Source organism: Phyllobates terribilis, unplaced genomic scaffold (assembly GCF_046119375.1).
Source record: "Phyllobates terribilis strain yellow unplaced genomic scaffold, ASM4611937v1 Scaffold_5__5_contigs__length_657084704, whole genome shotgun sequence".
In the NCBI taxonomy this organism is placed as follows: Eukaryota; Metazoa; Chordata; class Amphibia; order Anura; family Dendrobatidae; genus Phyllobates; species Phyllobates terribilis.
The window spans coordinates 169694314-169712069 of record NW_027362765.1 but is presented as its reverse complement, the minus strand read 5'-3'; the positions used below and the strand labels follow the sequence as shown (position 1 = coordinate 169712069).

The 17756-nt window shown below is 44.6% G+C and overlaps 1 protein-coding gene across 3 annotated transcripts in view; it reads left to right on the top strand.

Moving 5' to 3' along the window:
• Positions 1 to 17756, top strand: part of GRB7 (growth factor receptor bound protein 7) — a 140066-nt gene that overhangs the window by 107666 nt on the left and 14644 nt on the right. For all 3 annotated transcript variants that reach the window (XM_073683389.1, XM_073683391.1, XM_073683392.1), the window contains 9 exons: positions 2438 to 2621; positions 3008 to 3140; positions 4142 to 4298; positions 5575 to 5696; positions 13576 to 13653; positions 13932 to 14069; positions 15176 to 15286; positions 15383 to 15481; positions 16171 to 16245. In XM_073683389.1, the coding sequence (XP_073539490.1) occupies positions 2438 to 2621; positions 3008 to 3140; positions 4142 to 4298; positions 5575 to 5696; positions 13576 to 13653; positions 13932 to 14069; positions 15176 to 15286; positions 15383 to 15481; positions 16171 to 16245 (1097 nt within the window). The remainder of the gene's footprint in view (positions 1 to 2437; positions 2622 to 3007; positions 3141 to 4141; positions 4299 to 5574; positions 5697 to 13575; positions 13654 to 13931; positions 14070 to 15175; positions 15287 to 15382; positions 15482 to 16170; positions 16246 to 17756) is intronic.

Here is a 17756-nt window from a genome sequence, read left to right as displayed (position 1 = left end):
GACCCGGAACAAATGAACTGTGAGTAAAGACCCTGGACTGTAACTTGTTGTCTGTGTGCTCCTTCGCGCCTCCAGCACTACCGGTACTGGGACTCTCATCACCATCACTCCCACCATCCACTACACTGCCCTGGGGCCGCACTCTTCCCATGGGGAGTCACACCATCCCAGCTTCACACGTCATCGGCCCCAGCGGACTGCCTTGCAGTGGCGGTTCCTAATAACCGCAATCCACGAGTGGCGTAGTCGGACATTATCTAAAGTACAGTAGCAGACTACCATTGGTCTGACCACCCTGAGCCGCGGGACCGGGCCGCCACTACTACCCCCATCGTTCCCCTATCGCCCGGATCCGCGTGCCCCACGGCCCAGGGGGCGAGTCATATGCCTTTCCTATGCTACAACACAGCAAAGGGGTTAAGACCTACCACTTCACTCCCCAGGCCACTGCATTGGTCATCTTTAAAGCAGGAGAAACATAATGCCGATCTGAGCAGAGAGGGCAGTTAGAGGTAAATGGTGGTCACCAGGCAGCATGACTATACCTGAGAAATGTCTGGTCACTTTTCAGTCCCAGAACAAATGGTTGGTTTAAAGGGAAGGTTCAGTTTTTCAAAAGTCAGTGTGCTAGATAGACATAAATAGGCCCTGATTCAAAGCAAAAAAACTGGCATCAACAGCAAGTTGAAAAGTTGCACATTTTTTGCGTAACGTGAGGCTGCGCAAAAGACTTTTGATGTTTTCACACCATTTTCACCCAGTTACGACAAAGAGGGCAGAGCTGGGGAAGGACGGGGACGAGGTGAAGAAGTAAGATTTGTGATGAAGCGGAGATGCACACCACTTCGCGCCTCGATTGATTTATTAAGGGGCGTGCACCTCTTAATGAATCAAGCTCCTCGTACTCCACCACCCCCTTCATCAAGATCGGCATGAAAAACACCAGTCTTGATGAACCAGAGCCATAGTCTTCTAATAGCCATACAGTGGGTTGCCTGTCATGTTAATTGTCTTGCCACTCACTGCTGCAGGAACATTCACAAAGCCCGCTTACAGCATAGGGGAGACTGACTGCTTGCTGACAGATGTGTGATATCGGCACAATATTTCCCAGTAGGGGGTGAGCCAGCGCATTAGTAATGGTTTCGGTATACATCAATGTTCCCCCTCTCTCGTGCTATACTAGCTCTATACGGCTCGTTCTGTCGACTCTGTTTCGAACGGTAGGTGCATTACTCTAGTAACAGCCGTCACTTTACAGCACTGCTGTAAAGCTAGAGCCTCTTTGCAGACTTACATGTGGTGCTGCTGCAAAACTGACACATTTGGGACAAAGCAACATATGGATTTTGTTCCGGCAACCAAATGATTGGTTGTTACTTTATCACTATAATATCTTATGTCTGGGCCACACACATAGGACATTCACTGCTCATTAACCCCTCATATACCTCTATCAGCCTCGGCACTAAAACAAACGGGTTCCCATCGAAGTGGAAAACAAACCAAATCAGATTAATTTTTACTATTAGTGATGACTATCTGTATCTGACTCCAGATATTGAAAGCTCAGAAGATCCATTACACAAAATGTATTTTGGAAAAGTGCTTTTATTCTCGCAAACTGTTGAAGATGAACTTGGCGGATTGCATTTAGCTGCTTTACAACTACAAGTTCCAGCAGGACAATAATGGGGCTTGTAGTCTCCCCACTTTACAAGCCACGTGTTGCAGTTCCCAATCTTTGTAAGCACTCTGCATGTTGTACTGAAGTATAATAATCCAGTTACTCCCTGCCACACCTTAGGCCAAGCCATACTGTGTGTGCAGAGGCTGCTGGCTGTGCCGAATGTGTTAATAATACAGGTATCAGAAGGGCCTGCCTCCCTCAAAGTTACATTTTAAATCCAGAAGGAGGAGCAGATCAGGTCGGGTGCAGGTCAGAGCTAGGAAAGAAAATTAGCTGAAAAAGCAGAATCCATGCCAACAGTAAAAGCTAAACAGCAACCTTTCGGCTTAAAGACACAGCACACATGGAAATTGTCCATCTGTCACATCATCACAGACTGCAATCACTTTCTAAAGGTTCATATCAGTCAATCGTAACCAATTATCTGTCCGAATGTTAATGGAGGATATGGATCCGTGGGCCTCCTAGGTCAGCTGCTGCCTTCTGTCAACTTTGTTTTGAAGCTGATAACAAATTCTGTGTCTTATCTATAGTCTTCATAGTTAGGAAAAATCATACGTAGCTTCTTGGTGGTATGAGAACATAGTAAGGTTTGGGTGGACAGTCCTCAGACCTAACCAAAAAACTTATTTGGGCTTAACTTAAGTAATAGTTAAAAAGCTAGGTGTCTACATCATGGAAGATGAGATAATTCAGACGTCTTAGGTTTTTGGGAAATTATTTAACTTCTTTCTCTTTTTTTTCTAGGGGGCAGTATGGACTTGGAGGCTTTGGAGAGCAGTCACAGTCCTGCACCAGACAACCCATATGAAAGGGAGGGGAGCACAAGCCGTGGGATGACAACGCACAAGGGGCTTCCCGAAAAGGCTGACCTGCTATCTTTAGAAGTGAAAAGGTCACAACCACTGTTAATACAGAGCGGAAGATGGGGGTAAGTTATGATGGGGCATTAGAAAGGTGTTTGTTGATTTTCAAATTTGAGCCAAAAGTTTCTTGGCTAGGTCTTTCACTGTAGAAATAGAGCTATGTTCATATATTATTAAAATCTATCAATATCAGGGGTGTAACTACAGCAGGTGCAGGGTTTTCAGTTACACCAAGGACCTGGAACTTGGGGAAGGGGCATATAAGAAGACCAATACTAGTAAAAACTGTAGTAATTGAGGCCCTTATTGGGGAATTTGTATTGGTGCCCACAAGATTCAAGTTCCATCACTGGTCAATATTAACTGTAAAGTATGTAACATCAATGTTGCATCTGAGTCATTTATTATGGGATTCCCAGATGACTCTTACTGAATACTTTCTTTATTACAGGCGATTACGAGATGAGGAGCCAAGATCATCATCCCTTCCTGACATCCCAAATCCATTCCCAGAACTCTGTAATTCTTCCCCAATCCTTAGCAACACACCCAACAGCAGTTCCCCTCTGGAAGGGGGTCCTCATGTAAGTATCAGGAAGTCCAAGTAAAGCTTCACGGCACCAGACTCTCTTGTACAATTGATATATCTCCCTCAATAATGAGCTTGGTTAATTCATTAGGAATACCGGTGGTTCTCTGCTGAGTTCAAATTTGGCAACAAAACAAAGAAAAAATGAAAAGCGGCACTCACCACATCCTATGATTAAAAGTCTTTTATTTCAAGTTCCAGGACTTGTAAGTGGTGTGCAGGGGGTGTGCAAGAAACGAGTGGACGCTCCTCTCCCGTACACATCCTGCACACCGCTTACTTGTCCTGGAACTTGAAATAAAGGACTTTTAATCATAGGATGTGGTGAGTGCCACTTTTAATTTTTTCTTCGTTTTGTTGTCATGTGAGTATCACACTGGCTCATCCCATACAATGGGACAGATTAGCATTGGTGCAAGTTGAATCTCAGGACCTTGACCAGCCGCCATGTCAGTAATCTGTGGCCACTATCTGTTGCTCTTATTTTTATTAGCTGGCGTTGCGATGTGTCACATGTGTGTCACGCTGTTATGATGACCTAGTGACAGTCCGACTATTCAAAAGAAGAGCTCGGGATACCGTCAGGTAAAAGGCTGTCCAGTGTCCACTGATTACTAACGTGGCCGCTGGACCGGGTTCTGCGAATCGATTCGCACCATCTGTACTACTGATGTTATTACACTTATCGGACCCGGATTAGCAACATTATGACATGTAATGGTTTAGCCCTAGATGATGGCTGCATCATCTAAAAATTACAATTCACTAAAAGCCATTCTTGATAACTAAAATATGTTATGCATAAATTAGTATTAATTGTCATGGAGTATAGTACCCATGTTAAAATTTTGGGGATCACTGCTCAGACTGAACAACAGTAATAAAATTCAATGATGTGTAAAATAGTGTTAGATAGAAAATTGGGTCATCATATCATGTGGTTTAGTTATGGGGATAGGCATTGATATAAATAATGTCTTTTGTCTGTATGAGCAGATGGTGAAAGTATACAGCGAGGATGGCACATGTCGATCACTGGAAGTGACAGCGGGAGCCACAGCACGGCATCTATGTGATATGCTCGTAGAGAGGGCACACTGCCTAAGTGACGAAAGCTGGTCTTTAGTGGAGCTTCATCCACATCTGGGGCTCGGTGAGTACAACAGATATTTATGATAGAATTTCTGATAGAATGACACAGAATCTTTTGCAGGGTTCTGGTTTCCTCTAGCTTTCTAGTTTTGTACCTATTTGTTGTTTTATGCTTATAGCAAAAAAAAGATTGACAAGTGAGCCACTGTACATATGTATATACAGGTCCCTAATATGCAGCAAGGTGGCTCAGTGGTTAGCATTGGGGTCCTAGGTTTAAATCCCACTGAGGACAACATCTGCAAGGAGTTTATATGTTCTCCCCGTGTTTGCCTGGGTTTCTTCCCAGTGCTCTGGTTTCTTTCCACACTACAAAGACATATGGGGAATTTACATTGTGAGCCCCAATGGTGACAGTGATGAGAATGTATGTAAAGCACTGTGGAATATGATGGTGCTATATAAGCAATGCATAATAAATATAGATCAGGAGCGGACATACCATTGGTGCAGCCGCACAGGGGCCTAAGAGATAAGGTGGCCATTTCTAGCTTCAAAGCAGGTGGAATTGTGTATGATGATGAACTATTCGACTGGAAAGGGCCCATATATTGTTCCTAAACAGGGTCCCTCTTCTGTCTGTGGTTGCCCCTGCAGATCACTTTATGTATCACTTTCAATAGTGTGCAGATAAATTTGGAAACCAGGAGAAGGAAATCAGGTTATTTTGCAATGTATGTTGTATTACTGAGGCATTCTCCCCTAGAAGTATTCCTTGTAAGGGAGAATTGGGTGCTTCATGGAGGCACCATACATCAGCATACAGTGTGCTTATGGATATGACCATAGGGACTCTATCAAGGACTTTGTATCTGGCTTTGCCATTTGTGCTGACTACTGATTTTTATTTTTCATTGACATCTGCATCATGGCTTTTGTTTATTATGGAAGCCACGAAACTCTGCTAGATCCATTGTACGATAGATACCAACAGTGCCCAATGTAGTCTATTAACTTACATTTGATGGGCATAATAGCTTTAAAGGGTGCTCAAAGCCCCCGACAGATGTAAGTAGAGCCTAACCCAGACAGTAAAATGGCGATAAATGAAATAACTCTGCACAAGGCTCTGTGCACACAGCCATATTGCTTGCTTGCTTTGGGAATCCTTTACTTCATGTCATATTCTATCCAGAACTGTGGGCTTTAAACTTTACTGTGTGTAGATTTTTAGGATCTTCAGGCATGGCTTCTATTAGTGATTGTCACCCCAAAACAAAACACCAAAGTATCTAAAAAAATCCCCATATTAAAAAATGCTCTCCTGTGTCCTGCAGAACGATGCCTTGAAGATCACGAGTCCGTGGTGGAAGTGCAGGCCATGTGGCCTGCTGGAGGAGACAGCAAGTTCATTTTTCGCAAGAATTTTGCCAAGTATGAACTATTTCGGGGATCTCCGGTGAGAACAAAGGATTTTATGTCTACAAGAAAACAGAAAAACGGTTGTGGCAGAGCCTGTTCTGATAATTACATGTTCCTCTCTGGTCTGCCATTCAAGCATGTCCTGGTCAGACTCCTCTACATTACTGAATATTTTAGTCATTGTGCTACTGGCTCACTGATCACAAGAAGTGGAGGACGGGACCTGCTGAACCTCCTGTACATAGCCCTAGTGGCAAAATACCATTACTAACTTAACCCAGCATAGCTCGACATACGCAGATATAGAACCATAGGAACGTGACCATCAATCACTGTGAAGGTATTACTACTACCATGCCTTCAGTATTGTGTTCTCCGTGTGTTCAAATGGTTTTTTTTCATTCACTACATACTCCAAGACAGCAGGTAGTGGTGGTAGCTACAGGGTAACACTAAGGCTAAGTTCACATGTCACAGATTTGTCTGGGATTTGATCAGCCTTAAATCCGAAGTTAGAATCTAAGAAATACAAATACATTGATGTTAATGGTGGGAATTTGCTGAAAATCTGCAATTGGATTGCAAGATAATAGAAATGCTGCAGATTAAAAATCCACAAAGCATGACCATATCCGCATCAAAACAGATCTGCAACATGTGAATGGGCTTTTCATAATCCTACTCATTTTTATTGGATTGTATTTGACTGTGGATTTGTAATGCGGAATCTGCAATGCAAATCTGCGACAAATCCATGAAGTGTAAGCTTGGCCTAAATGCCCTCTTTGCAGTATTTTTTAGAAAGCTTCTTCTCCAAGAAAAGCACTCCTTATGATAGCGGTGATGTGCACATGCGTGGGAAGTGAGTGAGATGAGCGCACGTCAAAGGGCCCTGTGACGTGCAGGTGAGGGGGGGAATATGCTAAATAAACTGATAGGTGGGGATTTCTGGGCTTCCTAAGCCAATAGGCGGGGATTTCTTGGCGTCCCCCACGCGTCAAGCAGATGAAAAAAGATTTTATAAAAACACATTTCTTTGCAAGCAGTCCGCTAATATGAGACATACAGGTATGTATAGATTTACTTTTCTATAACCTGTATGCCCATATTAGAGGTCTCATATCTCCCAGGGGGTGACAGATTCCCTTTAAAAGCTTATATATTGTTTTAGTTACAAACTTTGATGTCATGCTACTTTTAGTGACTAGAGAGAACTGGTTTAAGGAAGCCCCTAAGTGGTGGTAATCATTTCCCCCTTTTATGCTCCCTGTAAGGTGGCCCAGGATGAACCTAAACTTGCACATTAAATATCTGCATGCACCATAGGGTACTCCAATGTACACCTCTCCTAGAGAAGATACATCTGTACATCCGGTGGCATTGCCTATTTGTAGCTCTCTCCATTGCAGTCTACGTTCTAGTCTAAAACAGATGAGCATTCTCGCCTTAGTTATTTGGAGCCTGTTTGTTCACTTGTCGGACTTGAATATTGGAAATCTAACATATAATTATTACATAATCCACTATGGAAATCCAAAACTGCCACTTTGTAGATGTGCATGATTATTGGCCCCATTCATTGGGGCTATTCTGTACGCATCAAATTCACCGATCTTTCTGTATGAAGCTCAAGGTAATAAACTAAATTCTCATAATAAGCAGATTTTTTTTCCTGCTGTTGAACTTTAAGGTATTTTCACACTGAATTTTTTTTTCGATGGTCAAAGATTACGAGTTTTCTAGTAGAAACTGCTTCAGGAAACGCTCCTTCTTTGAGGATGGGCAGTTTTAGGGTATGTGCACACGGAGTCATTTTTCGGAGTTATGGAGCAGAAACCGAGAGGAAATTTCAAAGGGCATCATTTATCAAAATTGGCTAAAGGAAAATTGTGTTTGTTGCCCATAGCAACCAATCACAGCACAGCTTTCATTTCGCCAGAGTAGTTTATGAAATGCAAGCTGATCTCTGATTGGTTGCTATGGACAATAAAGATAGTTTTTCTCTTAGCCAGTTTTGATAAATGAAGCCCAAAGTTTTTGAGGACTTTTGAGATTTGGAGCATGATTTGGAGAGATTCTGCTCAGTTTCCACTCAGTTTCTGCGCCAAAAACTCCTTGCAAAACTCTGTGTGCACGTAGCATTAGGGTATGTGCACACTGCGCCATTTAGACACCAGCTCAGCAGTCGAATTTTCCCAGGTGAAGCTGCTTCAGGAAAAGCCAGCTGTCAGTTTCCTAGTGGAATCCGACTCAAAGACAAAGGTTTTTCCAAGTGTTTTTTTTTGCAGAGTTTTATTTCCTGAAATGTTTTTTTTTGCAGCCTACTGCTTGGGCAGTGTCTAGTTTGTAACATTTTCCATCAGGAACCGCTTTACAGAAGGGACATGCATTTTCTATTCACCCACCAGGTGTTTTTGAAACCTGAAGTGTTTGAAAGGCTGGACATATAAACAGCAAGTCTGTTTTTACATACAAATGAATAGAAAGATTATTTTGAGCATTTTGTGAGCACTTTTTCTTTTGTTTTTAGGAGCAGACATGCTCAAAAACTGGCAGAAAAAGATGCAATGTGAATGACGCGCCCCCGGGGCAGTGGGGTACTCGGCAGCCGGACCGGTGGATGCTGGTGGGGGATATCACGGTGGCTGGCCCGGTCCGTGGCCCGGGGCGGTCAACAAAAAGAAAGGGGTTTTGGGTTTATATGGGGTTTTGGAATAGTTCGTGATGCCACCTGTGGTGCCTGGTAAGGTCTACCAGCGCTGTTACAGTCCTCTGAGGCAGATGTTAGGGCAGCTTATGATGGAACGGCTCCCCACAGGTGGAGCGGGCCTCAGGGCAGCGTGGGGAAATGGATGGTGGTGCAGGTGAGAGACGGCCAGGACGGTTCAGGGAGAAATGACAGACACTCACACGGGGGTTCGCTCCGGTACCTTTACTGGTGTAGATGCAGGTATGGTCCAGCGTACTCGGTACGAAGGGTGCACTTCTGGACTCTCCCCAGTGAGCGGGTATAGGGCCTCCTGATCCGTTGCTTTCACTTGCTAAGCTTCTGACCTGCCTAGAGCTAGGCCTGGCTTAATTACTGTCTCTTGCACCTGCTGACCTGGTGGTAGGGCCTTCTCTTGGAGATCACTCTCCCTGGTCGCTGGGGCCTCCGTGACTCCTAGCCCTGGTACGGTAGTCAGCGTTGGTCGACCTGGGACTTGTAGTCCGCCAGGTATCCGGTGGTCCCTACTGGGTATAAAGGGACCCTGTAGGCGCGGATCTGGTGTCCGGTGTATAGTTCAGGGTGAGCCTATGATGCTCCTCTGCCCCCTCAACTCTTCTCTCCTCTCCTCCTTGCCGTCAGCCTCACTTGAGGCCCTCACTAGGCTTCAACTCGTGCTGTAGGCCTTGGCTCGCCTAAGCACAGCAGCCAGCGTGCTGCGTCTTCACTGGTCTAAGTGCCAGCACACTCTCTCCTCTGACTAAACTGAGCTGCCTGGCCCCACCCTCCATATATATATATATCCCTAATGGGCTCCCTCTGGTGGTCTGAGGTGGTAGGGTGGAGGTGTGTGAATGTGTGAGGGCCTCTTGTGGAGAAGTCCATCCATGCACCCTACTGGGTTCTGTGGCACCTGTGCGCAGCAGGGCGCCACATTCCTCCCCAGTACAATTCAGTACTGCTGGGTGTCGGCCCTCGGCCCCAGGGTTTGCCCGTTTAAAGGACAGTTCCGCGCTGTGTGGCCTGCCTTGTGGCAGCGGTAGCAAATGAAGTCTCCTGGAGGGCGACGTTGGTCGTTGGTCCTCCCACGGGGTGGCGTTGTCCTCCTCCGGTGTGGCGTTGTCCTCCTACGGGGTGGCGTTGTCCTCCTTCTTCTCCTCATCCAGGGGACATCCTCAGGGCTATCGGCGAATAGGATCCTTCCTTCCGGCTCGGGCTCCGTCTGTAGCTGCAGGGTGCTCAGGACAGTGGCCAGGGTTTTACTTAGCTGGCGCACTTCAGAGCGCAGGCTGTCCAGCTCGCTAGGGGGCACTGTTTGCGTCTTTGTTTCAGCCGTCAATGAAGGAGCAGTGGGTGCTGCGGCCACTGGGGTGGCCCCACTCTGGTAATGTTGGATAGCGGTCCCTGTTGTTTCCAGGGGCTGTAGACCCTTAATAGCCATGTCCTTCAGGGTGTCAAAGGTGGCGTCTGGATGATCTAAAGCCCACCACCGTACAGTTCTGCTCTCCTCCTGGGACCTCAACCCCCGGATGAACTGTTCCGTCAGCATTTTATTCTCATCTTGCATGCTGGCTGGACTAACCTGTTTCAGGGCCCGCAGGGCTTCCTGTAAGCGCCAGGCGTAGTCCCGGATACTGTCCTCAGGTTTCTGGACACAGTGGTAGAACCTCATCTGGAGATCTGTCTCAGTGCGGTTTTCAAATACAGTTTGCAGTCTCTTAAAGATAGTGGATACTGATTCCTGGTCTGCGGCTGGCCAGGTTTCAACTTCCCGCTCTGCAGCACCAGTCAATTGTCCCAGCACAACAGCGGCTCTCTGCTTACCAGTCATAGAATACATGTCCAGTACACCGCATATTTTTCTCTTGAACCCAGACAGGGTGTCTGGTTTGCCATCATACTGGGGAAGCCATTTCGCTCCAGGGATATACGGCATGGCCATGGGTATCAACGGAGTCACGTCCCCTGCTGGTGGGGCGGCCGCCCCGGCCTGTGCTGCGCCGGGCGCAAGTTGGGCATCAGGAGCGCCACCCGGTGCTCCGGCGGCTTGCTGGTCGTCGGCCATGGTTGCGCCCCCCCTAGTAAACCGTAGCCTACCTTCTTCACTTTTTATCAGGTAGGCCACAGCTCCATGGGCGACGGTCTTCTTCCAGGACCTTGCGTCGCTCGCGTCTGACGTCAGAGCGTCCACTGGACTCCTTCCAGGACCTGACGCTTCCTGGTTCGACGTCAAGGGTGGGGCGTGTCCTGGGCTTCGCGCGCTTTCACAGTCACACCTCTCGGGTTCCCGCGGTTACGCCCCTCTTCTTCCCGCGCGGTGACAGGAAAATGGCTTATAATGGTGGGAAACCTCGGAAAATGGCGGGAAATCTTCACTACAGTAAATGTTACAGTCTTTTAAGGTGCACAGTACCCGGCGGCAGCGGGCACGCAATCCTGTTCGTGACGCCAGAAGTTGACGCGCCTCCGGGGCAGTGGGGTACTCGGAAGCCGGGCCGGTGGATGCTGGTGGGGGATATCATGGTGGCTGGCCCGGTCCGTGGCCCAGAGGGGTCAACAAAAAGAAAGGGGTTTTGGGTTTTTATGGGGTTTTGGAATAGTTCGTGACGCCACCTGTGGTGCCTGGTAAGGTCTACCAGTGCTGCGACAGTCCTCTGAGGCAGATGTTAGGGCAGCTTATGATGGAACGGCTCCCCACAGGTGGAGCGGGCCTCAGGGCAGCGTGGGGAAATGGATGGTGGTGCAGGTGAGAGACGGCCAGGACGGTTCAGGAAGAAATGACAGACACACGGGGGTTCGCTCCGGTACCTTTACTGGTGTAGCTGCAGGCATGGTCCAGGGTACTCGGTACAAAGGGTGCACTTCTGGACTCTCCCCAGTGAGCAGGTATAGGGCCTCCTGATCCGTTGCTTTGACTTGCTTAGTTTCTGACCTGCCTAGAGCTAGGCCTGGCTTAATTACTGTCTCTCTCTCTCTTGCACCTGCTGACCTGGTGGTAGGGCCTTCTCTTGGAGATCACTCTCCCTGGTCGCTGGGGCCTCCGTGACTCCTAGTCCTGGTACGGTAGTCAGCGTTGGTCGACCTGGAACTTGTAGTCCTCCAGGTATCCGGTGGTCCCTACTGGGTATAAAGGGACCCTGTAGGCGCGGACCCGGTGTCCGGTGTATAGTTCGGGGTGAGCCTATGATGCTCCTCTGCCCCCTCAACTCCTCTCTCCTCTCCTCCTTGCCGTCGGCCACACTTGGGGCCCTCACTAGGCTTCAACTCGTGCTATAGGCCTTGGCTCGCCTAAGCACAGCAGCCAGCGTGCTGCGTCTTCACTGGTCTAAGTGCCAGCACACTCTCTCCTCTGACTAAACTGAGCTGCCTGGCCCCACCCTCCATATATATATCCCTAATGGGCTCCCTCTGGTCGTCTGAGGTGGTAGGGTGGAGGTGTGTGAATGTGTGAGGGACTCTTGTGGAGAAGTCCATCCATGCACCCTACTGGGTTCTGTGGCACCTGTGCGCAGCAGGGCGCCACATGAACATACCCATGAATCCGTGTGGGTATATCTGTGTGTGATTGAGGTTTTGAAACCCAATTGACATTAATGGAATGTGATATGGATGTATTTTATCATGGAATCTGAATTTTTTGTTAAATCATCAAAGTGTGAATGGGGCTTATAGTGCTACTCAGGATCATTATAATACATTTCACCTCTTATATTGATTTTGAGTCAGTTTAATTAAAACTGGCATTGTGCACGCAAGTCTTAATGAACGGGCCACTGGAGTGAAATGTGCCTAATTCATTTGGCTTTGTATGCCACTTAATTAATTAGGTGTATCTTACATGTGACGTGCACTTCCTCAAGAGATGTACTCCAGTCAGGGACTAAAGTGGTGTAATTTATCATGAACTGAATGGGCGGCATTCAAGTTGCTCCACATCCCTCCCCAGCTCTGCCCATTTTGGGTAAGTTGGCTGGGACTGGTGTAAAAACACCAAAAGTCACTAAATGTTTGCACAACTTCTCATTGCGAAAAAATGTAGCAATTTTTTAAAAAGAATTTGTCAGCAGGGTTTCAACCCCCCCCAAACTATTTGTAAGTGCATGTAGCTCTTTCCAAGACAAGTCCAGCAATACCATTACCTAGACAGTCTGTTCCTCTGTTACAGAGAAAATAGTACTTGAATTGATATGTAAATGAGGTTGAAGATCTGAAGCCTCTGACACTCCAGCTCTATTCCCCACGCACTGCTGCCTCCTCCTGCTTGACTGGCAGCCTCTATACTCTGTGACTTAAGGAAAAGAAGTTGTCAGTCAAACAAGAGGAGGCACTGGGTGGCAAATAGAGCTGGAGTGCCAGAGGCTTCAGATCTACAGATTCAATTACATATCAATTCAAATGCTTAATTCCCAGTAACAAAGGAACAGACTGGCCATTTAAAGGCATTGCTGGACTTTCCTTTGAAAGAGCTATATGCACATATAAATAGTTTGGGGATGGGGTGGTGAGATCCTGCTGACAGAGTCAATTCAGCATGTTTTATGCCAGAATTCTGTTTAAACACCTTAATGAATCAACCCTCATTGTCTAGCATCATATCCTAGAAAAAATATAGGCAGCTGTTCATCATTTGCGTTTTTTTAAGTCACTTTTTTGTCTTGTGGTATTAGTTGCTGTTTTTTGACGCCAAGTTAATCAAAATTGCCCATATGATTCATGAATTTGATGCAAAGTAAAACAAATGGGCTTTTTTCCTGTGTTGGGCTGGTTTTGCGACTTTTAGCAAAAAAAGTCGCAAAAATTATGCCAAAATGTTGGTATACTCAAAAATATACCAAGGGGGGACTGGAAAGAAGTTGCTCCAGATTTTGAAACTTTTTTAAAGTGTCACAATTGATGAATCAGGCTAAAACATCTGGAATTACTAGACTCTGTCCGCAAAGCGGAAAACAAAAAAAAAACAGGCATGCACACATAAAATAGACTTCAAAAAAGGCGCAAATAGAATAATGAATTTATGCAAACAAAAAATGCACAAAATACACAAAACCAGACAAAAAATAGGCACAAAGGCATTGATGAATCCGGGACATAGAGTTTATCAACAATATAATTCAGGAGGGCGAACTGAAAATGTTGTTTCTATCTCACATTCAGAGGGGAATATGATCTTGCTGTCAATGTAAATGCTGTCCTATATTTTCTCTCGCAGTATGCCTTATTCCCAGAGGACATGATTGCTGGTAATTTAGAAGCTCACAAAGGACTGTCTCACTCAGAGCTAATACAGGTGGGTAATTAAGAAGTAGAGACAAGGAGCTTGACCTACTATGTCCAGGACATCTCAGATGCTTAAAATCTGGATTTCTCAGCTCTTGCTGATAGCGTGACAGTGTCCTGGACATTCTGTACAGTGACTGGACAGTTTAGAGAAGGCTGAAGCAAGCATCAGCCAGTTTAGGATTACAGAGACTTGACAACTCAAGCAAGTCTGGGCTGCTAATGGAAAGATACCCAAGATCACTTTATGTAACCTGGCTGAAACCTGATGATTATTCTCCCTGACAGAACTTCCTCAACTCAGGCAGCTGGCCCGAGATCCAAGGCTACTTACATATGAAGGAGAGTGGTCGAAAAGTATGGAAACGCTTCTTTTTTTTTCTTCGGCGCTCCGGCCTTTATTACTCTGCAAAGGGGACATCCAAGGTAATTATACTTTGCATCCATTGTATACAAAGTAATTCAGTGTAACATCTGGGGGAATATAGTGAATAATATGGATACCATTACTTGGGGTGTTGACTGCCAATTTAACCATAAACTCTAATTTGGCTTTACCAAGCATCCAAAATGAGAGCAAGAGAGAAAATATCAAACCTTCAAGATCACACATAGGGCTTCACATCACGAGTGGTCTCGTTGAGCCAGCAGTCAAAGTTGAACCCAACGATAACCTGATCATACGGCTCCTAAAACTGTTGGTGATCAGTTGACATCATCAGGGAAAACAACCACATTGTCTCTGCAGGGGAAATTTAGCCTTTCTGTTTTGACCAATCAAACTAATCAAAGACATGGCTGGACACAGTCCACCAGAGTAGAAGTTATTCTATCTATAAATTCTTGGCTCTAAGAAGGCACTGAGGCATGAAAGGCGCCTGCATGATGTATATACACTGTAATACATGTCTTTCTATGACAATCATTTTAATGATAATCTTTTTTCCAGGAACATTCCTATCTCTGATTGTTAAGTAAATGGCCAACTTGAAGACCATCCATTATTTTAGATTCAAGACGATTGGAGACATTGCTCTTGATTCAGCTGCTATACTTTTAGAGTTAGTTAGGCATATGTATGGTTATGTTCCTTTTCAGATTTTTCCTTGGGGTTTATGCCAACTTACAATATGTATGAAAATACTAGTACAATTGGTACACCAAATTCCTATGTATAAAGTGGCTTTTACTAGAAGCGTATGGGGCACTTGCAAATTATATCTTCCAATACTCAACATCACTGTCCTCGTTTTTTGTCAAAGTACCAAAAAAGTGGCTAACTGAAATTCAGTGGTAAGTTGGTGTATATAGTACATTTACATATTAGTACTCTTGAACCAATAGATACCCAATAATACTATACATTTAACCCTTTGAGGATCTTACTTTTATCAAATCAAACTGGTTTCAGTTTAAAACCACTGGAGAAATATGTCCCTTGGTCCTCAAAGGGTTAAACACAGAATGACCTGTTGTTGCCATACATTTTTTGGAATAATTCTTCCTATTGTTGCTGTTATCTCACTTCTCAGGACCCTCGCCACTTACAGTATTTTGCTGATGTGAATGAATCTAATGCCTATTGCCTGACACAAGGAAAGAAGCTCTATAGCGCCCCTACAGAATTTGGTTTCTGTCTGAAGGTAAGTGCTATGGCATTTATCAGCTTTCTTACTTCCAAACGCTTTGTCTTACCTTGATCATATCTCTTTTAACATTGTTTTACTGAATCCTTTCAGCCATACAAGATGCGGAGCGGCACTAAGGGGCTTAAGATTTTGTGCAGTGAAGATGAACCATCTCGTACTTGCTGGCTTACTGCTATTCGTCTGTTTAAGGTGAACCCAAAAGCTATTTCTCGAGGTTGTCCAGGAAGCCATTTCTTGTCGTTTTCCATTAAGCCATTTCCTGTGGTGGTGCAGTTAGCCGAGCTCATTGGTTTTCCAAGGATCTATGTCCTATAGTTGTACAGAAAGATCTGCCTAGTGGTTTTAGTTGTCAAGAACATCATGACCTGTGATTGTTCATGAAGCAATGTCTTGTGGCTGTCCAGGAAGCCATGTCCTGCAGTTATCCTGGATACTATGTCCATTGGTTTTCCAGGAAGTAATGCAATTGTCCATGATGACCTGTCCTGTGCCTTTCCAGGAAGCCATGTCTTGTGGTTGTCCAGGAAGAACTATCCTGTGGATTTCAAGGAAGCCACGTCCTGTAGTTGTCAAGAAAGTCATAACCTGTGATTGTCCATGAAGCCATAACTTGTAGTTTTCCAGGAAGCCATGTTTTGCAGTTGTCTACGAAACCATATTTTCTAGGAAGCTATGTCTGCCAGTTGTCTAGGAAACCAGGTTTTCCTGGAAACCATGTCTTACGTTGTCCAGGAAGCCGTTGTCTTATAGATTTTCACCAAGATTTCTGCAGACCCTATATATATAATACATATATATATACAGTACATTCTGATTTTTATGTTAAGCCTTCAGACTGGAACAAGATAATTTTCACCATCTGTATCTCTTTCTTGCAGTATGGGGCACAGCTCTATAAAAATTATCAGCTCTCCAGGCGCAGTCCACCATCCTGGACAGACCTTAAAAAACAGGTATTATAGGAATAACTTGGTGATGGCAATGTTGTTAGCATGAAACAGTATGGCACAACACTAGCTATGATAAAGGACATATATGGAGAAAATGAAACCATACAGTCAAAATTAGGCTCTTCAACTGATGCTTTTTCTTGCCCAAGTACTCCATGGTCAGTTCTAAAGTTCACTGTACCCCATTTGTATAGCAGTCGTTTGACTTCTCTTTAACTTCATAGCAGGCTATGGTCTGTACATAACTGCTCAGGTCATTGCCTACAACAAAATTAACCCACTCATCTTTTGCTGATATCATAAGCTTGATGACTAGTTACATATGGTATGATGCCAATCATGATAAAGCAGGGGAGGGGAAAATATAATGAGGTGCCTAGAGCCTAAGTAAAATGCCCCAATAACAGCTTCTGGTTACACATCTGTTCAGTAATAAAGCCGCCCAGTGTTACATTACTACTGCGCATGGAGCTAAACTCTAATTTATTGATCCACAAGGATATTGATCATACACAAAAGTACACAGTACAAGTTCATGTCAATTTTCCAGCTCACCGCAACCATTGGATTTGTTAATTTATGTCTTTTATGCAAGAGATATGTCTCCTTCACATAATGGAATTAATTATAATACTATGTATATCAGCAAGTGGCCAATTACTGTGAGTATGAGGATTAAATATATCTTTGTGTACCTAAGCTTTAAACCTTAACACAGGGTATTTCTGCATCTATTCATGGAGATCTATTTTAGCTTAGAATATTAAGATATTGGTAATCATTTAAAAGTTGGCCATACATTAAGAACTTCAGACGGCCGTTTTCTGAACATCGTGAAACTTGTTATCTTGGATAACATTGCCTTATGTTAAACTACCACAAACTTAACCAAAGTACCAATCATTTCTCTGCCAATATCTGTGGCTACAACTGGGTTTTCGTTGATGAAATGAAGATCTGACGTTCGGCACAAATAATTTTCTAACTACAGCAACGTTTCGAAAGTCATCTGAAATCAGTTGGTATCTGTCACGCTCCTTCGTAGCTCAAAAACACATAATTCTGCAGTAAATGGTGTAAATCTGCCTTTTTTTAGGGGGGGTGAACAAGATTTCTAGTGTGATACCACTTTAAATTAGGTTTTTGTATAACGATACTTCAATAGTGAAGGACTGCTGATGTATTTTGAACATGTGAACACCACATTTATGGCAGTCATAGACTTGCAAAATAAAACCTGATATAAGAAATATTTATAGTTCACTAATATAACTTCTTATTGGAACTTGAAAGTTCTCAAAACAATGGCTACCAACATGGAAAAAAGCTATAACATCATGATAAATTAATTACAAGAAGAGTGCGAAGAACCCAGAGGGAACCCACTGGATTTTTATAGGATTTGGATAGAGGTTAATCAAGGATGCAGAGGCTGAGGGATTATCTTTATCTCCACAAAGGGATCCCAGGTCACTATTTCGTCAATAGTCTCCAGAGTTGACCTGAAGTGACAT